The 26,780-nt window shown below is 48.8% G+C and overlaps 1 protein-coding gene across 1 annotated transcript in view; it reads right to left on the bottom strand.

Moving 5' to 3' along the window:
* NID2 (nidogen 2) overlaps positions 1 to 26,780 on the bottom strand; it is a 74,050-nt gene that overhangs the window by 35,023 nt on the left and 12,247 nt on the right. Inside the window, exons 3-8 of the mRNA XM_079982905.1 lie at positions 24,618 to 24,844; positions 13,731 to 14,440; positions 7,269 to 7,418; positions 5,860 to 6,105; positions 2,728 to 2,928; positions 829 to 1,059 (exon numbers count right to left, since the gene is read on the bottom strand). Of these exons, the coding sequence (XP_079839031.1) occupies positions 829 to 1,059; positions 2,728 to 2,928; positions 5,860 to 6,105; positions 7,269 to 7,418; positions 13,731 to 14,440; positions 24,618 to 24,844 (1,765 nt within the window). The remainder of the gene's footprint in view (positions 1 to 828; positions 1,060 to 2,727; positions 2,929 to 5,859; positions 6,106 to 7,268; positions 7,419 to 13,730; positions 14,441 to 24,617; positions 24,845 to 26,780) is intronic.

Here is a 26,780-nt window from a genome sequence, read left to right as displayed (position 1 = left end):
CAAAACCTGGAAGCAACCCTTTCCGGTACTTCCGGGTCATCGCAGGACGTAAGCTGAAAGAAGGTTACATGAAGTGGACGTAACATGAGGTACGACTGTATTATTCTTCTCCACCACCCAAAAAACCTCTGTGGCCAACTCAGTGAAAACGTGGATTGGGAATGGTGCAGATCCGATCCGATCCAATAATCTTTATTGTCATTGTCCCATACAGAACAACGAAATTGAAAAATCTACATTAAACCTTCAGAACCCAACAAGCCTGCTATCCCAGCTATCCCAACCTGGTTAGCCCCCTAAAAACTCTGATACCCCATTTTTAAATACAATATACTCCCATAGAGACTCCTTAAAGTAAAGGTAAAGGGACCCCTGACCATTAGGTCCAGTCGTGGCCGACTCTGGGGTTGCGGCGCTCATCTCGCTTTATTGGCCGAGGGAGCCAGCGTCCAGCTTCCGGGTCATGTGGCCAGCATGACTAAGCCGCTTCTGGTGAACCAGAGCAGTGCACAGAAACACCGTTTACCTTCCTGCCGGAGCGGTACCTATTTATCTATTTGTACTTTGACGTGCTTTCGAACTGCTAGGTTGGCAGGAGCAGGGACTGAGCAACGGGAGCTCACCCTGTCGCAGGGATTCGAACCGCTGACCTTCTGATTGGCAAGTCCTAGGCTCTGTGGTTTAACCCACAGCGCCACGCGCATCCCAGAGACTCCTTTCACTGTGTTTGAAACCAGAATCGCATTTGGGTAGAAGCCAGGAACTGGCATCTGGGGGCATATTTCCTCTTCCGTGAATCTGCCTGACCCGCTTTTAAAGACAACGTACCTCCCAGGGGTCCAATCTGGTTGGTGACAGCATAGCGAAGCACGCTCTCCTCATCGTTGTACAAAGCAAATATGCGGTCCACAGTCAGCTGCTGGGCAGCGGGGAAGTGCCTGCGGTGATGGGCGTGCCGGCACTCTTGGTAGGTGATGTTTTGGTGCAGGCGGTAAGAAAAGGTTTGGCTGACGTTTCCAGAAACAAGGGAATACTCTCGATAGGACGTGGATGTCACAACTGGGGAAGAGAGGAAAGGGGGAGTGCTGGGTTCATCTTAGAATATAATAATAATAATAATAATAATAATAATATTTTATTTATATCCTGCCCTCCCCAGCCAAAGCCGGGCTCAGATCAGCTAACAACAGTAAAATAATACAACATTCTAAAATCAATTCATTATAAAATCAGTTCAAATCAAATTGATGGCAACCATTCACAGCTGTCAACCGTCCCTTATTTGGCGGGAAAGTCCCTTATCCCAGCGCCGTGTCCCACTGCTGTCCCTTATTGATGATGTCCCTTAAATTTCCCGGGTTTCAAAGGAAGCAGCCCCTCTCCCTCCCTCCCTCCCTGCCGGCCAGGGAGGAGGGAGGCTCCAACTGTGTTGCTTGGCTGCGTTGCTCACCCAATAAGGAGTCTAAGAACGACTGGCGGGTGGAGTTTGCATGCCTTGTGCTGATCAAATCGGCCGCGTTGCCTGGGGACTCGCCTTTGCTCAGCACTTCCCAGCGGAGAGGTGATGATTTTCCTTGCTGCATCCCCTTTGCCGGGTTGCTGCGCTGGTGCTGTGGGAACCACCACTTGAGGCTTCATTTGGCTGCTGGCTGGGCTTTCTGCCTTTGGCTCGGAGGGGCTCAGAAGTTGAACATACCTGTGCCCTGAAAATCCCTTATTTTGACTGCTGATCCCTTATTTTTGAGGCTGCTGGTCCCTTATTTTCAAATCTTTAAGTTGACAGCTATGGTTTGGTCTCCAGCTCCCATCCACCCAGCCAGTTTCCTCTGCCTTGCGCCGAGTCAGGTTGTTCCTGCCTGCTCTGGCTGCCAGCAGCTCTCCAAGGTTTCAGAAGAAGAAGAGTTTGGATTTGATATCCCGCCTTTCACTCCAGGAGTCTCAAAGAGGCTAACATTCTCCTTACCCTTCCTCCCCCACAGCAAACATTCGGTGAGGTGAGTGGGGCTGAGAGACTTCAGAGAAGTGTGACTGGCCCAAGGTCACCCAGCAGCTGCATGTGGAGGAGTGGGGAATCGAACCCGGTTCCCCAGATTACGAGTCTATCGCTCTAAACCACTACACCACACTGGCTCTCATAAGACGCACACACATTTCCCCTTACTTTTTAGGAGGGAAAAGGTGCGTTTTATAGAGCAAAAAATACGGTATTTAAATTTACATACAGCCCTTCATCTGTAGATCTCAGGATGGTTCACAGCATAAAAACACGAGATCAAAACGCAAAATGCACAATAAAAACACAAACAAGAACAACACAGAACAATAACACCCCCTCCTACAAACACATTTAGAAGAATATGGGATGCTAGCTCCAGCTAGGAACATAGGAAGCCACCTTATACGGAGCCAGACCCTTGGTCCATCTAACACAGCACTGCCTACGCTGACTGGCTTCAGGGCCAAGGGAGAATTTGAATTATTATTAATTATTATTATTATTATTATTATTATTATTATTATTATTACTGACTGACCGTCTTGCTGGTTATGAGACTCTTCACAGAACACACTTTTTGCTGCAAACTATGTCTTTTTCCTGCTGAAGAACTTTGGAATGCCCGGCGTACGAAATTTATAGATTCCTATTCGCGGGGGGAAAGACGATTTGCAAAGCGCAAAACACAACGCAGCTTCTTATGGACAAACTGAGCCCGGGCTCGTCCATACCTGAATCTGAGTAGTGGTAGATCTCCTTGAAAGGTGCAATGTGGACGGTGAAATCCTCAGGGATGTAGGGCACCTGACCTTGAATTTCAGTCTGAACGCTGAGGTAATTCTCTGCATCCAGCCCGTCGGCGGTTTGCTTGACCGAAACCTTTTCCTCTCCTGGGTAGAAAGTGGCTTCAAAATGGTGAGTGAATTTAGCACCTATTGTGGGGAGAGGAAAAGACCCGGAATATTTTATTTTTATGTATTTTAAAATTATCTTTCTTACCCACCTTTTGCCATAAGGTTCCTGGGGCAACATAACCAGCAACATACGATACAATAATCTTTATTGTCATTGTCCCATACAGAACAACGAAATTGAAAAAATCTACATCAGACATTCCAAAACCAACAAGCCTGCTATCCCAGCCTGGTTAACCCACTAAAAACTCTGATACCCCATAATTAAATACAGCATACTCCCATAGAGACTACCTTAAAGGTAAAGGTTAAAGGGACCCCTAACCATTAGGTTCAGTCATGGCTGACTCTGGGGTTGCGGCGCTCATCTCGCTTTATTGGCTGAGGGAGCTGGCATACAGCTTCCGGGTCATGTGGCCAGCATGACTAAGCCGCTTCTGGTGAACCAGAGCAGCGCACGGAAACACCATTTCCCTTCCCGCCGGAGCAGTACCTATTTATCTACTTGCACTTTGATGTGCTTTCGAACTGCTAGGTGGGCAGGAGCAGGGACCGAGCAATGGGAGCTCACCCCGTCGCGGGGATTCGAACCGCCGACTTCTGATCGGCAAGTCCTATGCTTTGTGGTTTAACCCACAGCGCCACCTGCGTCCCCTTACACTGTGTTTAAAACCAAAATCGCATTTGGGTAGAAACTGTTTCTCAGGCGGCTAGTCCTAGTCTTTATAACCCTGGACCTTCTTCCAGAAGGCTGAAAGAGATCATTTCTGGGATGCGCACTATCCTGCGCTATCTCTGCAGCTTTCTTATGGCACCTGGAAGCATAGATTTGATCCAAGGTGATCCAATTATTCTCTCCGCAGTCTTTACAACCCTGGACAGCATTGGTTTTTCCCTGACCGTGCAGCTCCCAAACCACACACACAGACCATAAGTTAATACACTCTCCACAGTACAATGTAACCACGCAAGTCAAAACAGCTTATACAATTATTAAAAGAATGTTCAACAAAAGCAATGCAGTCCAGGTCAATTGAAATGCAGAGCAACCTTAACTGCCAGGATAAACAGGTGTGTCTTTTGCACAGGATAAAAGGTAAAGGTAAAGGTACCCCTGCCCATACGGGCCAGTCTTGACAGACTCTGGGGTTGTGCGCCCATCTCACTTAAGAGGCCAGGGGCCAGCGCTGTCCGGAGACACTTCCGGGTCACGTGGCCAGCGTGACATCGCTGCTCTGGCGAGCCAGAGCCGCACACGGAAACGCCGTTTACCTTCCCGCTGGTAAGCGGTCCCTATTTATCTACTTGCACCCGGAGGTGCTTTCGAGCTGCTAGGTTGGCAGGCGCTGGGACCGAGCAGCGGGAGCGCACCCCGCCGCAGGGATTCGAACCGCCGACCTTTCGATCGGCAAGTCCTAGGCGCTGAGGCTTTTACCCACAGCGCCACCTGCGTCCCTAGCACAGGATAGAGGCAGACAATGAAGGTGCCGGGTGCAACTCTGTGGGGAAGGAGCCCCACAATTTTAGGGGCCGCCACAGAATCCCAAGCTGCCATTTCCCACCCCTCTGTCGAATTTAACCCCTGAGAATTTCTGCAGAGAAGGAGCTCGCTCAAGCTGCCAGCACTCAAGAGACAGCTTTTTCTTTCCTTTTGATACATTGCCTTTTATTATCTTTCTGCAAACGAGTTTGGGTTTTATTGCTTCATACATTGCAAATAATAATAATAATAATAATAATAATAATAATAATAATTTATTTATACGCCGCCCTCCCCTGCCAGAGCCGGGCTCAGGGCGGCTAACACCAATAAAATCACAGTAAAAACATAATGGGGGGTGGAACCAATTTAAATTACAGGTTAAAATGCAATTTAAAATGCAGCCTCATTTTAAAGGTAAAGGGACCCCTGACCATTAGGTCCAGTCATGGCCAACTTTGGGGTTGCGGCGCTCATCTCACTTTATTGGCCGAGGGAGCCGGTGTACAGCTTCCGGGTCATGTGGCCAGCATGACTAAGCCGCTTCTGGTGAACCAGAGCAGCGCACGGAAATGCCGTTTACCTTCCCGCCAGAGTGGTACCTATTTATCTACTTGCACTTTGACGTGCTTTCGAACTGCTAGGTTGGCAGGAGCAGGGACTGAGCAACGGGAGCTCACACCGTCGCGGGGATTCGAACCGCCGACCTTCTGATCGGCAAGCCCTAAGTTCTGTGGTTTAACCCACAGTGCTACCCACATCCCTCTCATTTTAAAAGTAGCCCATAAATAAAAAACATAAGGGGAGGGAAGACATAAGGGTCAGACTGAGTCCAAACCAAAGGCCTGGTGGAACAGCTTTGTCTTGCAGGCCCTGCGGAAAGATGTCAAGTCCCGCAGGGCCCTAGTCTCTTGTGACAGAGCGTTCCCCCAAGTTGGGGCCAGTACTGAAAAGGCCCTGGCCCTAGTTGAGACCGATCTAACCACCTTACGACTTGGGACCTCCAAAATGTTGTCGTTTGTGGACCTTAAGGTCCTCCGTGGGGCATACCAGGAGAGGCGGTCCCATAGGTACATAGAATCATAGAATAGAATCATAGAGCTGGAAGAGACCACAAGGGCCATCGAGTCCAACCCCCTGCCAAGCAGGAAACACCATCAGAGCACTCCTGACATATGGTTGTCAAGCCTCTGCTTAAAGACCTCCAAAGAAGGAGACTCCACCACACTCCTTGGCAGCAAATTCCACTGTCGAACAGCTCTTACTGTCAGGAAGTTCTTCCTAATGTTTAGGTGGAATCTAAGCATAGAACATGGGTTCTATGCTTTTAAAAAAGATGCAAGGCAGGGTTCGTGAGGGTTGTGGCCTGGGGAGAAGCCTGAGGGATGGGTTGAGAGGTCTGGCGGCCCCCAGGCTTGAAGTTCCCCCGCCCCGGGGTCCACCCTCGCCTGTTCTCCCCGGGGACTCACCAGCGATCCTGAAGCCATTTTTGTATCCCGGTTTCTCCAGAGCAAAAAGCCAGCCGAAAAAGCCCCCGATGGGAGCCAGAGGCATCAGAGACCTGGCGGCCGGCTGAGGGATGTGGCTGATGGCTGTGTAGGCTCGCCCGTCATTGCCAACAATGTAGGCATGCATGTCCACTTCTCCAAAGCGCAGTGGCGTCCGGCCCACCAGCAGGTCTCCACTCACCTTGCCGTTGAGACGGTGAGCAGCGCCTGAGAAAGCCAGAGGAGCCTTTTAGCCAAAGCAGAATCAACACCACCATCATCATCATTTTATTGTTTGTACCCCGCCCATCTGGCTGGGTTGCCCAAGCCACACTGGGCGGCTCCCAACAGAATATTAAGAACATGATAAAATATTACACATTAAGAAGCTTCCCTGCACAGGGCTTCCTTCTGATATCTTCTAAACATCAGATACAGTTATACCTCATGCTACATTTGCTTCAGGTTGAGTGTTTTCAGGGTGCGTCCCGCGGCGACCCGGAAGTAACGGAACAGGTTACTTCTGGCTTTCGCCACCCGCGCATGCGCAGACATGCAAAATGACGTCATGAGCAGAAGCAGCGAATCACAACGTGCAGACGCGGGTTGCGTTCTGTTCAGGTTGCAAACGGGCATCCGGAACGGATCCCGTTCGCAACCAGAAGTACCACTGTACTTGTTTATTTCCTTGACATCTGCTGGGAGGGCATTCCACAGGGTGGGCGCCACCACCGAGAAGGCCCTCTGTCTGGTTCCCTGTAACCTCACTTCTTGCAGTGAGGGAACCGCCAGAAGGCCCTCGGCGCTGGACCTCAGTGTCCAGGTAGAACGATGGGGGTGGAGACGCTCCTTCAGGTATACTGGACCAAGGCTGTTTAGGGCTTTGGAGGTCAGCACCAACACTTTGAATTGTACTCGGAAACGTACTGGGAGCCAATGTAGGTCTTTCAAGACCGGTGTTATATGGTCTGCATAGTCCATCAATTTCATCCACCATTCTTCTTTCGTCAGTAATTCTTGCTTCCATTTTTGTGCCTATAATAGTCTTGCTGCTGTCATTGCATATAAAAACAACTTACAATCCTGTCTATTAATATCATCTCCTACAATGCCAAGTAAAAATGCTTCTGGTTTTTTAATAAATGTATATTTCAACATCTTTTTCATCTCATTATATATCATTTCCCAGAAGTTTTTCACTTTTTTACATTCCCACCACATGTGATAAAAGGTTCCTTCCTTTTCTTTACATTTCCAACATTTATTATTTGTTTTATACATTTTAGCAAATTTCACAGGAGTAATATACCACTGATACACCATTTTCATCACAATTTTTAACATAATTTTAAAATAAAAAACCTCGTCTTATACACGGAAAAGTACGGTACCTTCTGGCAAGCAGTGTCTTCCGTTCCCGTAGAACTTAGACTGGCAGTGGCAGCAGAAACCTGTGCTGTAATCTGTGCAGAAGGCATGCAAAGAGCACTGGCGGTGGTGGTCCTCGCAGGTCTCCACATTGGCAGTGCTGTAGGTGAACCCTAAATGAAAAAAACGCAAGTTGTTTTATATTCTATATATCTCAGAGGGAGCGGGCTGCCACAGCTGTGTCACCTTGCCCTCCCGCACAGAGCTCAGAGTTCGTCACGCAATCCACCCCCTCTGGGCTCAGAATCTCACCTGGCTCTGGGAGAATCAGAAACCAGGAAGACCAGCATTTTAATAAGGAACAAGGGGAATTAATAACTTATCTTAAAGACCATTGTAAACCGTTAAAATCGTGAGTAGGATTGGAATATCCCTTGTAGCTTAATGGTGAATTTTGGATACAACGGAGAGTATCAGCTGAGAGAGATCATCAGGGGGTTTGGACTGGATGTCAATCAATATGCGGATCATACCCAGCTCTACCTCTCTTTCAAATCAGAACCAGTGAAAGCGGTGAAGGTCCTGTGTGAGTGCCTGGAGGCGGTTGGAGGATGGATGGCGGCTAATGGATTGAGGTTGAATCCTGACAAGACAGAAGTTCTGTTCTTGGGGGACAGGGGGCGAGCCGGTGTTGAGGACCTACATTGGCTCCCAGTACATTTCCGAGAACAATCCAAAGTGTTGACCTTTAAAGCCCTAAATGGCCTCAGTCCAGTGTACCTGAAGGAGCGTCTCCACCCCCATCGTTCTGCCCGGACGCTGAGGTCTAGCGCTGAGGGCCTTCTGGCGGTTCCCTCATTGCGAGAAGCAAAGCTACAGGGAACCAGGCAGAGGGCCTTCTTGGTAGTGGCACCCACCCTGTGGAACGCCCTCCCACCAGATGTCAAAGAGATAAACAACTACCTGACATTTAGAAGACATCTGAAGGCAGCCCTGTTCAGGGAAGTTTTTAATGTGTGACATGTACTTTTGATCTTTGTTGGAAGCTGCCCAGAGTGACTAGGGAAACGCAGCCAGATGGGCAGGGTACAAATAAATTATTATTATTATTATTATTATTATTATTATTATTATTATTATTGAATAGTTGGGTTATCATAAAAGATGCAGGAGGGAATGATTAACAGCAGAACCCACAAAGGGGAGGTCCAAGAGATTCCTTAGAATCTTGCTTTTATGCTGTATGTTGGGTATGTGACTGTATAATTTCTATCTGAAACCCAAATAAATAAATAAAAATGGGGGGGGAGAGAATCTCACCCAGCTTCCACAGGACATTTGATGATGCTGAATATTGATCCACCTAGCCCAGCACTAGGTACAATTTGCTCCCGGCCCAATGTTCTTGTGTTAATTGACAAAGTCCTAAACAACTCAGAATAATATAGCTGCAGAGATGGAGGGGGCCCCAAAGGCCGTTCCTACGAAAGAGCTTCGACAGTGGAAAGGTCTCTCTCGGAAGGTGGTGGACTCTCCTTCATTGGAGGTTTTGAAGCAGAGGTTGGATGGCCATATCTCAGTTGAGATTCCTGCATTTCAGGGGGTTGGGCTAGATGACCCTTGGTGTCCCACCCAATTCTATGATTCTATGTCCGCATTAAGCTACATTCCCAACTGACCACTGCGTTCTCCAGAAGGTCTGCAGTGGGAGCAGGTACCTGGAACCAATTCCAAACTTTTTTGGTATTTGAGGCACTTTCTCCCACTGAATAGAAGGAAACTTTGCTAGGAGACCCACAGCTGGTTATTTGTCAATTCTTGGGGGTTGAGAGGCAATTCAAAACAAAAATGTATGGGAAAAGGGGATAGATATAAGATATATGTTCAAAAATATAGTAAAGGTTCGCTATCTATGCTAGCATTTGATTGACGTTGGAGAGAAATTGAGTTGAGAAACAAGGTGTATTATCTAATACATATTGATATAGGAAGGTAGTAGATAAAATGTAAAGAAATATACAATAATAAGAGTACATTCATTTGTAAAAAAAAAAAAAAGAATAAACAACAAGATTGACAGGAAGTCTGTAGTGTTGGTACAAATATTATTTTGAAATGGCTTTGTTTTTTCTTTCTTTTTCTTTCTTTAGGTACATAAATTTGGTATATAAACTTTGTATACATGTTGGAAATTATATTAGAATATGCCCTGTAATGTAATATGATAATGTATACATATGTGACATAAGAACGTTAAAAACAAAAAAAGCCCACAGCTCCTGAAGCCAGCCAGAGCCAACTGCTCCGGGCTGCTGAGACTGGCGCTGCTGCGTTTCCCGGGGACATTAGATGAAATCCGGGGACATTCCAGGGATGGAATTTGTCCGGGGACTTATTCGCAAATCCGGGGACTGTCCCTGGGAAACGGGGATATCTGGTAACCCTAGTGTACAGTTTCCCATTCCTTGTGAGCCTGCCCTGAAGGCAGGGAATTGGGAATGAGGAGGACGTACCAGGGAAGCGATACGATGGCCACCTTCCAATACAGTGGTACCTCGCAAGACGAATGCCTCGCAAGACGAAAAACGCGCAAGACGAAAGAGTTTTCCGTTTTTTTAGTCGTTCCGCAAGACGAATTTCCCTATGGGCTTGCTTCGCAAGACGAAACGTCTTGCGAGTTCTTGCGAGTTTGTTTCCTTTTTCTTAAAGCCGCTAAGCCGTTAATAGCCGCTAAGCCACTAATAGCCGTGCTTCGCAAGACGAAAAAACCGCAAAACGAAGTGACTCGCGGAACGGATTAATTTCGTCTTGCGAGGCACCACTGGATCTGGAGGGCTATCTCATGGAAGATGGAGCAAGCTTGTTTTCTGTTGCTCCAAAGGGTACAACCTGAAGCAATGGGTTCAAATGACAAAGAAGGAGATTCCAATTAAACATTAGGAAGAACTTTCTGATGCTAAGAGCTGTTCAACAATGGAATGAACTCCCTCAGAAGACTCTCCTTCCTTGGAGGGTTTTAAGCAGAGTTTGGATGGCCATCTGTCATGGATGCTTTAGCTAAGACACCTGCATTGCAGGGGGTTGGTCTAGATGACCCTCAGGTCCCTTCCGACAGTTCTACGATTACGGCCAATGATAAGACGGCTTCTTAAGCTCCCATTTTCACACGGACCTATGTGCCACCACCTGAGGACAATGCCCTCCGTTTTTTGTTTTTTTAACGATCTTAGAAAAAGCGGTTCTCATTCACCAGCCTCTGCTACTCACGTTGACACAACTCAGAGCTCCCAGGGTAGAAAAACCTCTTCCGAGCCCCTGGCTTCCCGCGCTCACCACTGCAGATCAGAGAAGGGGGATCTCCAAACACCCAGGCATTGCTGCACTACAGTTCCCACCATCCCCGAGACTGTTTAGCCAAGGGTCCCTGTGATGGCCTGGGATTCAGACCCAGAGGCTGAACCTGAGGGATCCCAGCCTGCACAGGATTCCCCGCCTCCAGAACCAGCTGAGCCGGGGCCGGGGCCTGAGCCTGAAGGGTCCTCACCTGTGCTGGATCCTCAGGTGCAGGCACCAGCTGAGTCTGCTCTGGCTCCTGAGGTGATGGAGGACCCATTGCCTGCAGGTGCTCCACTCTCAGCCCCGTCAGAGGAAGAGGAGTTTGCCTCTGGGTCCAGTGACCCTCGAGCCTCTCCTGAGCTGCAGAGGCTCAGGGCAGAGAGGCGGAGGGAACTAAGTTCCCGCAGGAGGAGTGCTCGCCTTCAGGCCAGGAGAGGCAAGTCACCTGAGGATCAGGGCCGCCCTGTGCCTCGGGGCAGATAAAAGCCGGCCAGCCCCAGTCCCAAGTTGCAGGAGCAACATTGTTGGTAGCCTGTTCCTGTCTGCACCCTGTCCTGCTCTCCTGCCAGAGTTCCTGACCCCACCCGACTCCCTGCCTTGGACCCAGCTTCAGCTCTGACAGACAGCCTCCATTCCGCACCCTTGACCTCGGACTAGACTCAGACCTCGCCTCTCGGTTAGCCCCCAGGACCAGCACAGTCCCTGACGCAGATCGGTCTTCCTCTTCCCCACATCTCTGCGCACCACCCCAATCGCACCATCAGGTCTGGCCAGATACGCAGCTGCCTCTGCACACAAGCCTCAGACGTCCCTCAGCTGTGGGATATCCCGTTTCGTGCGGACGGAGGGCTGTGACCGCCAGGTTCCCTGCGGCCACTAATGGCTTCTTAATTCTTCGCACGGCAGCTCTTGAGAGACAACAATCTAAATATCCGCAAGTTGGTCTGGAAGAGATCCCTGAAGGGCCAGCTGTCACGTAGGCCAACAGCCGTCTCTAATGCACACCCTGCCCCAAAAACCACGAAGGGCGGCATTTGGCAATTCTCTCTGCCTCTCTATCTATCGCTGTCTCTCACAAATGCACACACTCTTCTGCAAACTCGTCCCCTGTCTCAGGACTACAGGAGATCATGCCTCGTGAGAACATCAAACAAGGCTGCTGGGTCAGGCCAATGGCCCATCTAAGTCCAGCATCCTGGTCTCCCAGTGGCCAACCAGGTAATAATAATAATAATAATAATAATAATAATAATAATAATTATTATTATTATTATTATTATTATTATTATTATTATTATTTATTATGTATACCCCGCCCATCTGGCTGGGTTTCCCCAGCCACTCTGGGCAGCTCCCAACAAAACACTAAAATACAATAACCTATTAAACATTAAAAGCTTCCCTAACCAGAGCTGCCTTCAGATGTCTTCTAAAAGTCAGGTAGTTATTCATTGCTTTGACATCTGATAGGAGGGCATCCACAGGGTGGGTGCCACTAACCGAGAAGGCCCTCTGCCTGGTTCCCTGTAACTTGGCTTCTTGCAGCGAGGGAACCGCCAGAAGGCCCTCAGAGCTGGACCTCAGTGTCCGGGCTGAACGATAGGGGTGGAGACACTCCTTCAGGTATACTGGGCTGAGGCTGTTTAGGGCTTGAAAGGTCAGCACCAACACTTTGAACTGTGCTCGAAAACATACTGGGAGCCAATGTAGGTCTTTCAAGACTGGTGTTATGTGGTCTCGGCGGCCGCTCCCAGGCACCAGTCTAGCTACCGCATTCTGGAATAGTTGTAGTTTCCGGGTCACCTTCAAAGGTAGCCCCATGTAGAGCGTATTGCAGTAGTCCAAGCAAGAGATAACCAGAGCATGCACCACTCTGGCGAGACAGTCCGCAGGCAGATAGGGTCTCAGCCTACGTACCAGATGGAGCTGGTAAACAGCTGCCCTGGACACAGATTTGACCTGTGCCTCCGTGGACAGCTGTGAGTCCAAAATGACTCCCAGGCTGCACACCTGGTCCTTCAGGGGCACAGATACCCCATTCAGGACCAGGGAGTCCTCCACACCCGCCCGCCTCCAGATGTCTGTGGGAAACTCTCAAACAGGATTCAAACACAAGACCCCTCTTCCCCTTCTGCGGTTTTCAGCAACTGATATTTCAGAAGCACTGATGCCTCCAGCTGTGGGGACATCCTGGCCAGTAGCCATCAATAGCCCTCTCCTCCCTGAATGTGTCCAATCCACTTTTAAAGCCATCTGGGTTGATCGCCATAACTGCCTCCTGGGGAACTGAGTTCCACAGTTCCACTATGCGCCGCGGGGGAAAGTCCTCCTTTTTACCCGTCCTAAATCTCCCAACCTTCAGCTTCCCTGGATGCCCGTGAGTTCTAGTGTTAGGAGAGAGGGAGAGAAACTTTCCTCTGCCAGTTTTCTCTATGCCATGTGCATCATTATTTGACTTCATATATTTATTTAACCCATTTATATTCCGCCCTTCGTCAAAAGATCTCTGGGTGGTTCACATGACAAAAAATGCAAGACGGAAGCAGAAATAAATGGCGGAAACAAAACCAACAGAGCAATAATTCCCCCCTCCTGCAAACACAACGCTGCAGAAGAATAATCAGCCAAAGGCTTATTAACGAAACTCGACTTATTGCATATGCAATTAATCCTGCTGCCTACCGTATTTTTTGCCCTATAGGACGCACTTTTTCCCCTGCAGAAATGAAGGGGAAATGTGTGTGCATCCTATGGGGCGAATGCAGGCTTTTGCTGAAGCCTTGGGAGCCCGGCGGGAGTTCCTACCAGGCTCCCTAGGCTTGCAGATAGCAGCCTGCATCCCGAAGCCTGGGGCGCACTGAGCAGCGCGCCCTGGGCTTCGGGCTGATGTCCGCAAGCTTTGGGAGTTCCCGCCGGGCTCCCAAGGCTTGCGGATAGCAGCCTGTTCTGGGGACTGGGGTCAGGGGAAGCTCAGGCTTCCCCCACCCCAGCACCACACCTGGGGGGAAATATATTTTTTTCTTTATTTCCCCCCCAAAAAACTAGGTGCGCCCTATGGGCCGGTGCGCCCTAAAGGGCAAAAAATACGGTAAGAATCTCCAGTTTCAGAAACTGAGGTCTGGGGTAGGGAGATGTTCTCAGGAGCTTACCGTCCGGGTCGAAGGGGAGGTCCTCATCCACACCGACAACCCGTCTCCTGTGGCTGAAAGGAGGGGTGTCTGGGAAGCTTTCGAGAATAACTTCGCCCTCCGGGTAGTCTGGGAAGATGTCCGGGTCCGAAGGGTCACTCGTATCTTCTTCCTGCGGGGATATGATGCCCCCGTCTCCACGGCGCCTCAGCAGAACAGCCGTGACGGCCTCAATCGGGCTCTCATACACCGGCGGCAGGGACGGGGTCCTCGCATTTTCTTCTACTGCAGAAGGTGGTGTCAGTTGCTCTGACAGGTATAGGAGGGCCGAATCCAGTTCAGGGTACGGAGGGAGGCTGCTGGGTGCCGAGTAGAGCGAGGTGGGCTCCAGTTCTGAGTCCAGGCTGGCGCCCGAGTGCCTTGGCTCGCTGTAGTCGACCTGTGCATCGGTGTTCGACAAGGCGCTGGGTCCCGGTCCGAGCGGCTGCCCGGTGGGCACTACGGGCAGGTACTCAAAATCGTCTTCGCTGTCATCATAGAAGGGATCTGCGTAGTCGAGGTTGGGGTCAGGGTATTCCGGCTCCAGGAAGTTGTGGCCGGTGGAGCTGGTCTCGGGGAGTTCCGGAGGAGCAGCAGGGAGTCCGCCGAGCGAGGCAGGGACCACATTGCCCAGCTGGGAGGCACTGCCAATATGGAATGCCCAGATGCCAGGGATGCCCATGTTGCTCAGCCTAAAGGAAGGAGGAAGAACAGGGCTTGATTAACCGTTAGGACATCAAGGGAGAACGGAGGGTGGGCACCACAGAAATTTCCCACTACCGGATTTTTAACCTTAACAAATCGCTCAGCTGAACGTTTGTTTTCTCAGTCGAAGGATATTTAAAATCCCCACAGAGGAAATCAGAAGAAGTACCGACATTGAAAGATTGGCAAAATATTTTTTTTTAAATGATTCAATTAGCAAAAATGACGTCAACAGTTAGAAAGGCAATCTAATCAAAATCTCAATCAGGAATGGGAATGTGTAGAAGAATACATAACCAAAAGATGCTCCAACAAGGATTTATTGATATGTATAGACTGATTTCACAAAGTTAAGTTAAAAATTAAGCTAAGCTAAGCAAATACAGTGGTACCTCTAGATGCGAACGGGATCCGTTCTGGAGCCCCGTTCGCATCTAGAAACAAACGTAACCCGTGCCTGCACGTCTGCACGTGCACAGGTCACGTTTCAGCGCTTCTGCGCATGCTCATGATGTCATTTTGAGCGTCTGCACATCCGTTACTTCCGGGTTGCCGTGGAGCGCAACTCGAACGTGCTCATCCCAAAGCACATTCAACCCCAGGTATGACTGTACAGTGGTGCCCCGCAAGACGAACGCCTCGCAAGACGAAATATCCGCTAGACGAAAGGGTTTTCCGTTTTGGAGGCGCTTCGCAAGACAAATTTCCCTATGGGCTTGCTTCGCAAGACGAAAATGTCTTGCGAGTTCCTGCGGGTTTTTTCCCCTTTCCCCTCCCTTTTTCTAAGCCGCTAAGCCGCTTATCCGCTAAGCCACTAAAAGCCACTAAGCCGCTAATAGCGCTAATCCGCTAAGCCGTCAATGGGCTTGCTTCGCAAGACGATAAAACCGCTAGACGAAGAGAATCGCGGAACGGATTCTTTTTGTCTTGCGAGGCACCACTGTATATAAGATTGAATGTTTAATTATTAAGATACAAAATTACCATTTCAATAATAAAGTTACAAAATAGTAACAAGGAAGTCACGCATGGGTGGTGGGAAGACACAGGGCAAGAAATAAGAAATGGATAAATGTGGGTACATAATGAAATGTGAAAATGTGAATTTACGAATATAATGTATATGTATCAATATGTAAAGATTTCATATATGTATTGCAACATTAATAATAAATAAATAAAGTGCAAAAAAAAAAAATCATCCCCACAGAGCACCTATGCAGCAAGGCAGGCTGGGAGCCTTATCTGAAGTACAGAAGCAGGTGCGTTACATAAGATTAGTTTTGAGAATCTGATCGTAGTACTCCAGGTGAGGTCTGATCTAGATGCTATACTCCTATTGATGCAGCCCAGAATTGCACTGGCTTTTTTAGCTGCCGCGTCACACTGTTGGCTCATGTCAAGTTTGTGGTCAACCAAGACTCCTAGATCCTTTTCACATGTACTGCTCTCAAGCCAGGTGTCACCCATCTTGTATTTGTGCCTCTCATTTTTTTTGCCCAAGTGCAATACTTTACATTTCTCCCTGTTAAAATTCATCTTGTTTGTTTTGTTTGTTTGTTCTCTAATCTGTCAAGGTCGTTTTGAAGTGTGATCCTGTCCTCTGGGGTGTTAGCCACCCCTCCCAGTTTGGTGTCATCTGCAAATTTGATCAGGATGCCCTTGAGTCCATCATTGAGTCCAGCTCCATCCCACACTGGCAAAGTCTGGATATTCATGTCAGATGGATCATGTTACTAATTGCAAACAGCAGAAACAGCTCCCCTGGAGAGGAGCTGGGAAGCAGCGATGGGATCTGGATTGGCCACACGATCAAAGGACCGAGGCAATGCAGATCCAGATCACAGGGGAATTTGCTCTTCAGAGCTCAGCTTGGCAGAGCTCAAATTCTCTTGCTCCTTCAATACCCCAAGTAGCATCAAAAATATGCATGTAGTTCCTAAACAGCAACAGTAAATGGCAGAGTGCAATGCCCACTTTTCTAGGATCAGTAATGGAATAGGATGCCCATCTGTCGTGGATGCTGTAGTTGAGATTCCTGCATTGCATGGAATTGGACTAGATTACTGTCCCATCACCTCCTGGCAAATAGAAGGGGAAGAAATGGAGGCAGTGAGAGATTTTACTTGCTTGGGCTCCATGATCACTGCAGATGGTGACAGCAGCCACGAAATTAAAAGACGCCTGCTTCTTGGGAGAAAAGCAATGACAAACATAGACAGCATCTTAAAAAGTAGAGACATCACTTTGCCACAAAGGTCCATCTAGTTAAAGCTATGGTTTTCCCAGTAGTGATGTATGGAAGTGAGAGCTGGACCATAAAGAAGGCTGATCGCCGAAGAATTGATGCTTTTGAATTATGGTGCTGGAGGAGACTCTTGAGAGTCCCATGGACTGCAAGAAGATCCAACCTCTCCATTCTGAAGGAAATCAGCCCTGAGTGCTCACTGGAAGGACAGATCCTGAAGCTGAGGCTCCAATACTTTGGCCACCTCATGAGAAGAGAAGACTCCCTGGAAAAGACCCTGATGCTGGGAAAGATGGAGGGCACAAGGAGAAGGGGACGACAGAGGACGAGATGGTTGGACAGTGTTCTCGAAGCTACCAGCATGAGTTTGACCAAACTGCGGGAGGCAGTGGAAGACAGGAGGGCCTGGCATGCTCTGGTCCATGCTGTCACGAAGAGGCGGACACGACTAAACAACTAAACAACAACAAACTATGGCGATCGCACAGGGTCCCTGGATGTCTGACGGTCTATTGATCCCTGTGCCACCACTGTGCTCGCTTCCCCGCTGCCACCAATCTGTTACTCTCAGGTACACACTGAGTCCAGACAGTTATTAAAATTGAACCAAATAAACAAGTTTATTTTATAAGCATTAAAAAGTTTAAGGTTTCTCAGATAATATTCCTGTCAGTTTCTTTAGTTTCTTTACCGGCCTATACCTTCCTAATACCTTCTGACTGATTATATCAACTGTTTGACTGACTCCTCTTAACATATTCTCTCACTCTCTCACACCAGACTAGCCCAACCCACAGACTTATCCTCTCTCTCTCTCTTCTCTAACTCCAGACTGACTTCTTAACAACTCTAACGCTAACTCCTCCCCTTGGGTTCCTATTGGTTAATCATTTTACAGGGTCTTTTTGGTGGTGGCTCCCCATTTGAGGAATCCCCTTTCCTGGCCAGGTGCATCTATCTCCTTTGTTATTAACTTCCAAGAGGGATTCTGAAAGATTCCTGTTTGGTCAGGGTTTGATGGCTGAAAGATGCTGTTTCTGGCAGCCTTGACCTTGTGAGCTTCTAAATTGTTTTCAGATGCTCTCAATTGTTCTTGCTTCTAAAATGTTTTCACTCGTTTTATTTTTATTTTAATTGCATGGTTTCACTGCGTTCTTGTTGGCCGCCCTGGGCTCCCTCGGGAGGAAGGACGGGACAGAAATGCGATAATAAACAAGGCAATGTTCAGCTGCTGGAGGCAGTAAATATCTCTGAACGCCAGGTTTTTGGGAATCGCAGAGAGAGAACAGGCCATGGGCCTGATCCAGTACAAGTATTCACATAGAGAGCTTCTCTCACGGACTTATTTCAGGAATGTTTGGACTGCTTGTGTCAGGGAACTGCCATCAGAGCAGGTGGTGGAAGGGCTCAAGGAGGTTAGGAGAGACTTAACAGCAGAGGAAGGAACCAGCAGGGGGAGAGAAGGAGCTCCGAGGGAAAGGGAGTCGGAAGAAGGGCTCTGGGACACTTCCAGCGAAAACAGTGAGGAGGTTTCAGGACCTCCTATAGGGACACCCACACCTCGCCAGAAACTGTCACGCCGAGAGTCCAGAAGACGCGTTTCCGTTAAGGAGCATTTATGTTGGAAGAGATTCCGCAAACGCCCACTGTCGGATTCTGCCAGCGACTGAGGGAGCCATGCTTAAGGGCTCCGCTAAAGACAGAGTTTTGCTAAGCTGAGCAAACCCTGAGGGACTAAGCTTTTACGCACAAGCAGCTCATCATCCCATCACAGCTTGGCTTTGACATATTGAGTTGCACACGTCATTATTATTTGGGCATTGTATATATTGTCTAAGATTCCTTTTGTTGTGTGTGTATTCCTTTTGTTGTGTGCAAGTAGATAAATAGGTACTGCTCTGGTGGGAAGGTAAACGGCGTTTCCGTGCGCTGCTCTGGTTCGCCAGAAGCGGCTTAGTCCTGCTGGCCACATGACCCGGAAGCTGTACGCCGGCTCCCTCAGCCAATAAAGCGAGATGAGTGCAGCAACCCCAGAGTCGTCCGCAACTGGACCTAATGATCAGGGGTCCTTTTACTTTATTTGATTTATTATTATTATTATTATTATCATTTATTATTATCATTTATCATTTATCATTTATTATTAATTATTAATTATTAATTATTAATTATTAATTATTAATTATTAATTATTAATTATTAATTATTAATTATTATTATTATTATTATTATTATTATTATTATTATTACAGTGGTACCTCAGGTTAAGTACTTAATTCATTCCAGAGGTCCGTACTTAACCTGAAACTGTTCTTAACCTGAAGCACCACTTTAGCTAATGGGGCCTCCTGCTGCTGCCGCGCCACCGGAGCACGATTTCTGTTCTCTTCCTGAAGCAAAGTTCTTAACCTGAAGCACTATTTCTGGGTTAGCGGAGTGTGTAACCTGAAGCGTATGTAACCTGAAGCGTATGTAACCCGAGGTACCACTGTATTATCATCATCATCATCATCATTTTATTCCCAAGCCCCTGGAGAACAAAAGATAAAAAATACATTAAAATATCAGCCATTAAAAACTTCCCTAAACAGGTCTGCCTTCAGATGTCTTCTAAATGTCAGTTGTTTATTTCTTTGACATCTGATGAGAGGGCATTCCACAGGGAGGGCGCCACTACCAAGAAGGCCCTCTGCCTGGTTCCCTGTAACTTTGCTTCTCGGCGCTGGACCTCAGTATCCGGGCTGAATGATGGGGGTGGAGATGCTCCTTCAGGTCTACTGGACCGAGGCCATTTAGGGCTTTAAAGGTCAGCACCAACACTTTGAATTGTGCTTGGAAACATACTGGGAGCCAGTGTAGGTCTTTCAGGACCGGGGTTATATGGTCTCGGCGGCCAATCCCAGTCACCAGTCTGGCTGCTGCGTTCTGGATTAGTTGTAGTTTCCGGGTCATCTTCAAAGGTAGCCCCACGTTGAGTGCATTGGAGTAGTCCAAGTGGGAGATAACCAGAGCATGCACCACTCTGGCGAGACAGTCTGCAGGCAGGGAGGGTCTCATCCTGTGTACCAGATGGAGCTGGTAGACAGCTGCCCTGGACACAAAATTGCGTCTCCATGGACAGCTGTGAACCCAAAATGACTCCCAGGCTGCACACCTGGTCCTTCAGGTGCCCAGATAGAGCACTACATCAGGAAAGAGTCAAGGGAAGACCTTGCACAGGCCCTGAGCGACGAAGAACTGGTGAAAGAAAGAGAATTGAGAACTGATGGGTTTCCTATCTGGGTGGCGAATATGCAGCCAAGTGGATAAGATGCCAACAAAGGTCCTTATAGTAAAAGCTATGGTTTTCCCAATAGTGATGTATGGAAGTGAGATCTGGACCATAAAGAAGGCTGATCGCCGAAGAATTGATGCTTTTGAATTATGGTGCTGGAGGAGACTCTTGAGAGTCCCATGGAGTGCAAGAAGATCAAACCTCTCCATTCTGCAGGAAATCAGCCCTGAGTGCTCACTGGAAGGACAGATCCTGAAGCTGAGGCTCCAAGACTTTGGCCACCTCATTAGAAGAGAAGACTCCCTGGAAAAGACCCTGATGTTGGGAAAGATGGAGGGCACAAGGAGAAGGGGATGACAGAGGACGAGATGGTTGGACAGTGTTCTTGAAGCTACCGTATTTTTTGCTCTATAAGACTCACTTTTTCCCTCCTAAAAGGTAAGGGGAAATGTGTGTGCGTCTTATGGAGCAAATGCAGGCTGCGCAGCAATCCCAGAAGCCAGAACAGCAAGAGAGATTGCTGCTTTCACTGTGCAGCGATCCCTCTTGCAGTTCTGGCTTCTGAGATTCAGAATATTTTTTTTCTTGTTTTCTTCCTCCAAAACCTAGGTGCGTCTTGTGGTCTGGTGCGTCTTATAGAGCGAAAAATACGGTACCAGGATGAGTTTGACCAAACTGGGAGAGGCAGTGAAAGACAGGAGTGCCTGGCGTGCTCTGGACCAGGGGGTCACGAAGAGTCGGACACGACTAAACAACTAAACAACAACAACAATAACAGATAAGATGCCAGTCTAGGAATGAGAAGAGGGCCAGGGAGGCAGAGATTGTGCGCATTCCCCGCAACTTTCTTCCGCGACAGTTGTGCAAAACGCTGGGTGGATTCCGAGCCGCAAAAATAGCTGGCAGGCTGCAGGTCCACTCAGCATCTAGAAGCAAACAAGATATCCCTTCACAGCCCCTGAATGCTCCTCCGAGGCCGCGGATATTCGCACATTCCTCTCCCCTTCCCTCATGTCAGCCAGCTCCAAGCCAGAGAACAGCTGGCATTTGATAACAGTGGGAAATGGAGACGGCAGCTGCGGTTTTACAGGCCCGGCTCCTCGAGTCGGTCACGTTTCAAGGAAATTTCTAAATACCCGCCTCCCCCTCCCGGTCCCAAAACTCCTCCTAATGCCAGCTGAAGCTGCTGTGAAGCATCGCTGCTGCAAATGTCCAGATCAGGGGTTTGGTAAGGGAAATGTATCCTGAGACTTTTTACGAGGTCCGGCTGTGTGATTAGGATGCAGATTTGAGCTGGCAGGAAAAGGCCACAAATGGTCAATTGTCTAATTTACTAACAGCCTTGAAGATACAGCATTGAACTAGCAGGGCCACCTGTTTGACCCAGCAGAGTCCTTATGTTCTTATGTTAGGGTTCTTCAGCAGATACGTCATTACAGAATCATAGAATTGTAGAATTGGAAGGTACCCCAAAAATCATCTAGTGCAGGGGTTGGCAAAGTCTATCAGCAGGGGGCCGGTCCACTGTCCCTCAGACCTTGTGGGGGGCCAGACTATATTTTGGGAGGGAAACAAACGAATTCGCACAAATAACCCAGAGATGCATTTTAAATAAAAGTATGTTTCTGAGCACAATTCAAAGTGTTGGTGTTGACCTTTAAAGTCCTAAACGGCCTCGGCCCAGTACAGTGGTACCTCGAGTTACATACGCTTCAGGTTACAGACCCCACTAACCCAGAAATAGTACCTCGGGTTAAGAACTTTGCTTCAGGGTGAGAACAGAAATCGTGCTCCGGTGCCGCCGTGGCAGCGGGAGGCCCCATTAGCTAAAGTGGTGCTTCAGGTTAAGAACAGTTTCAGGTTAAGAACAGACCTCCTGAACGAATTAAGTACTTAACCCGAGGTACCACTGTATACCTGAAGGAGCGTCTCCACCCCCATCTTTCCACCAGGACACTGAGGTCCAGCTCCGAGGGCCTTCTGGCGGTTCCCTCCCTGCAAGAAGCAAAGCTACAGGGAACCAGGCAGAGGGCCTTCTCGGTAGTGGCACCCTCCCTGTGGAACTCCCTCCCACCAGATGTCAAAGAGAACAACAACTACCAGACTTTTAGAAGACATCTGAAGGCAGCCCTGTTTAGGGAAGCTTTTAATGCTTGATGCATTACAGTATTTTAATATTTTGTTGGAAGCCGCCTAGAGTGGCTGGGGAGACCCTGCCAGATGGGTGGGGTACAAACAAATTATTATTATTATTATTATTATTATTATTATTATTATTATTCAGGTAAGCCACCCCCCGACTCTCCCCTCCCTTCTCCACAGCACCAGACGAGCCCCAGTGGCTGCTTACCTGTGTCTTGCAAGCGGCAGAGGCTGGGGGCGGCAGGAGGATGAGCGCCACGCAAAAGGGCTCCAGAGAGGGGCTGGCAGCAACAAAGCCTGAATTGAGCCTGCTTACAATGGCTCAAGCGCTAACGCTGCTGCTGCTGCTGCTGGCGCCAACAAAGCCCACCCCCCTTCCGCTTGGCTCTAGGCAGGGCAGGGAGAAGCCAGGAGGAGGGAGGGAGGGAGGAGGCGCTACTGAACGCACGCGCTGGCGCAGCCCGAATGATCAGATCCACGCTGATCCACGCAGCGATTCCTGGTCCGTGGGGCAGCTCAAGAAGGCAACTGGGCCAGATCTGGCACCCCAGGCCTTAGTTTGCCTACCCATGCAATAGTGCAACTCCCTGCAATACAGGAATATGCAGCTGTTCAATATGGAGTTCGAACCTGCAACCTTGGTCTTATGGAATCTGGCATATTCCCACACCGCCTCCCCTGCTCTTTCAGTCCACAATCAGACATGGGGGGGGGGGGAGTAGGTGCAGGGCTGGGCTGATTGCCAAAAAGGAGACCCTCTGGCCTCCTTGCTTTTATATCTTTCCGATCTTAAAGGCGCATGGTATCTTCCAGATTGGGCACCCAACGTAGACACTGTTTGTAAAAAAAAGGTAAAGGACCCCTGGATGGTTAAGTCCAGTCAAGGGCAACTATGGGGTTGCGCCACTCATCTCGCTTTCAGGCTAAGGAGCTGGTGTTTGTCCACAGACAGCTTTCCGGGTCCTGTGGCTAGCAGGACTAAACCGCTTCTGGCACAACAGAACATTGTGACGGAAACGAGAGAGCACAGAAACACTGTTTACCTTCCCCGCTGCAACAGTACCTATTTATCTACTTGCACTGGCGTGCTTTTGAACTGCTAGGTTGGCAGGAGCTGGGACCGAGCAACAGAAGTGCACTCCATCACAGGGATTCGAACCGCCGACCTTCCAGGAGGCTCCGTGGTTTAGACCACAGCACCACTGGCGTTCACAGTTTGTACCCAGTTTGTACCACATGGCAAGAACACACGCCGGTCAAGGGCAGGGTGCCAGCAGTCAAAACAGTGACCTTAGCAGGTTTGCAACAACATCACCATCCGAGAAGGATGTTTTCCCACAGGTTTTCCACACAGTGCTGGCCTCTCTTTGAATCCAAATTTCGAAAGAGGGGCAGAACAGCACATATCACCCAGCAGGCATGGCATTATCTAAGGAAACAGACAGCTAACACAAACAAAGTTTGCATGCAACTTCTGACACCAGATCCAAACGCAACTCCGCTTTCTGATAAGGCAGACTGGCATGCTTGTTTGGGTGTCAGAGTGCAAGAGGTTCAAAAACAAATCTAACCTTTTGGCTGTGCAGCTTTAAACACAAATAAATTAGAACTCTTCTCCAAATTCTGCACCCAGAAGTGTTGGATTCTGTAACCTGTAATGAGCGGGGCAAATTTTGCATAATTTTGCAGACTTTTCATCATTTGTTTTGCAGCTGTTGCAACATGGGGAAGCCTCACTCCCTGGAAATGTGTTCAGTGAAAGCAAAGTTCTGTGGAGGGCAGATTCCGCACCCGGTGCCAATTCCTTTGTTTGCACACTGCGGTGGTTCCCAAACTGTGGGCGACACCAAGTTATTCGCCTCTTATTCACTTTTTCCCTAAACTAAAAATGCCGCCAAGCGCTGCACCCTTTCTCCAAAGGGGAGTCCTTTTGGCCAGAAAAGGACTGCTTCCTTCACCTCGGTGGGCAAGCAGGCCACTGACCTAAAGGCCGGGCTCTCCCCTGGAATTTCCCTGCCAAACCCTTCAAAGATATCAACATTTGGCACATACCCACAAACTGCAAAGGCAGAAGGAAATCACCGTATTTTTCGCGCTGTAAGACGCACCCGACCATAAGATACACCTAGTTTTAGAGGAGGAAAACAAGAAAAAAAATATTCTGAATCTGCGCAGCGCCTCTCCAGCAAAGCGGGAGGAGAAATGGAAGGGTCTCCGTTTATCCTCCCGCTTCACTAAAGGGGCGCTGCGCAGCTCTCCCTCTCTGCGCAGCGCCTCTCCAGCGAAGGGAAGTCAGAACAGCAAGAGGGATCACTGCACAGCGAAAACAGCGATCCCTCTTGCTGTTCTGGCTTCTGGGATAGCTGCGCAGCCTGCATTCTCTCCATAAGACGCACACACATTTGCCCTTACTTTTTAGGAGGGAAAAGGTGCGTCTTATAGAACGAAAAATACGGTAAGATGCTTGGAGGTAGAACCAGACAGCACACCAGTTACTTACTGGTAGAGGTTCTTGACGGACTGCTCACTGCTGGTGACGCTGTGGTACGGCCCTTCCCGGCGCTGATAGTCCCCTCTGCTGAAGCCGACTCTGGCCGGCAGCTCCAGGTGGACGTTGTAGGATTCTTTGGGCCGCGTCCCAAAGAACTGGACCCCGTCCTCGGGGTAGAGGAAGAGGGCATAGGCATCCGAATCGCTGTAGGCCAAGACTGCTTGGAAGGTGTTGTGCTGCGGAAGCAAAGTGCAGAGATCCAAAATTAATCCTGTTCAGATCAAAGCAGAGAACGGGCATCAGGTGTGGGGCAGGGGAAAACTAGGGGCATAAAGTGAACTCCTGGTTGCTCCTTTCCACACGGAGCTGTGTGCCAGTGCCAAACAGCTGATGAGCACTGGCAGGAAAGCCACCCGCCCCCCTCCTTGGAGATGGGGATGCTAGCTTTGAAGTCTGTTTGCAAGAAGCAGTTGGAGATTCAAGCCACTTTCTGCAAATAAGGCGTCTTCTCCCTGCAGAGGCCTGGAGCCGGTCGCTCGCCTGCTCATTTGCAAAACTGACGCTGGACATTTCAAAACTGGGCATCAAAAGAAATATGACTTCGTAACTTATAAAGCAGCACTATTTGCATTGGCAGCTAAGAAGATCGGGAGAAAAGAACTACAGTGGTGCCTCGCAAGACGAAATTAATCCGTTCCGTGAGGCTCTTCGTCTAGCGGTTTTTTCGTCTTGCGAAGCAAGCCCATTGACAGCTTAGCGGATTAGTGCTATTAGCAGTTTAGCGGCTTTTAGCGATCAGCTGTTAAGCGGCTTATCAGCGGATCAGCTGATAAGCGGCTTAGCGGCTTAGGAAAAGGGGGGGGAAAGGGGGGGAAACCCGCAGGAACTCGCAAGACATTTTTGTCTTGCGAAGCAAGCCCATAGGGAAATTTGTTTTGCGAAGCGCCTCCAAAACGGAAAACCCTTTCGTCTAGCGGGTTTTCCGTCTTGCGAGGCGTTCGTCTTGCGGGGCACCACTGCAGATAAAACAGCGGTCAATTGCAAAGGTGATTCGGACATTTAAGCTGGCACATTCTACCTTGCTATTCTATCGTATGCAACAAATAATTTTTAGGAGACGTGATTGTGGTTTATTGCATCTGCAGTGCCTGATGTTTTTATGGTTAGTGTTGCTTTTCTTTTTGTTCCCATTGTGAATGATGCCCTGGCCTTTGGCTAGTGCAATAAAGTTGATGAGTGTGATGATGATTAAAAGAAATAGATTGGTTCCTGCATCCTGCACCAGATACAGAACACAGCAGTGGCACGGCCCTAGATTATCAGATCAAGGGAGGGGTCGGCTTTGCTGCACAACTCCAGTTAAGGAGTAAAGGTCTGCATGGGCTGATTCCATTTCTTCCGTTCCTCCTTTCCCAGAAGGGTGCTGCTGAAAACACCCTGTAAAACTGCCCTGTTTGGTATCATTCATCTCCCTCCCGTCTTATCTCCCTGCCTTTTAATCTCGACTCAGCTGCAAGGAGGGGAAATAAATCCGTTTTCCTCCATTGGATTATCTCCCCCTCGGGAGCCGCAAGAGAGATTCCTGTTTTCACCCAAGCCAAAAGAAGCTCAAGAGACGCCATCGTCGATTCCCAAAAAAGGGAGAAGTTGTGGATTCAAGCTTGCTTGGAAACAGACCCTCGGACTCAGCCCGGGCACGTGGGTGGAGGCTAGTTGTGAAAACCAATGAGGATGACACAGAACTCTGCACATGCTCAGAGGCACATCTTCCTTGTCCTTAAACCTTTTCCTCCTCCACACACACATTTTCCAAGAGGGATTTCCTTTCGTTTCCCTGTTGACCCCTCCATTCTTTTTCGGGCCCAGTCCTTTCCGTTTCCTTATATGCCTCATCGCCTTTAGATCAGGCTCTGGTTGAGTTGACCCCTTAAACTACAACTCTTGACAGCTGTGCCAAATTTAGTAGAGAGAAAAAAACTCTGCGTGGCAGAACATCTCTCCCACAATATTTCAGATGTGTGAGGATTTCCTCTCCTTGGCTATTAGACTGGCACTGTATCCTGTATCCTTTGGGGCGCCTCCTTTAGACCTTCCTCTTTCAACAACCCTTTGAAGCTGAGATCTTTCCCACCCGGCAATCATTTTGAAGATGTTTTTAAGGTGCGTTCTCAT

The sequence above is a fragment of the Podarcis cretensis genome (assembly GCF_951804945.1).
Source record: "Podarcis cretensis genome assembly, chromosome: 1".
Classification (NCBI taxonomy): domain Eukaryota; kingdom Metazoa; phylum Chordata; class Lepidosauria; order Squamata; family Lacertidae; genus Podarcis; species Podarcis cretensis.
This window is presented reverse-complemented; position numbering and strand designations above follow the sequence as displayed.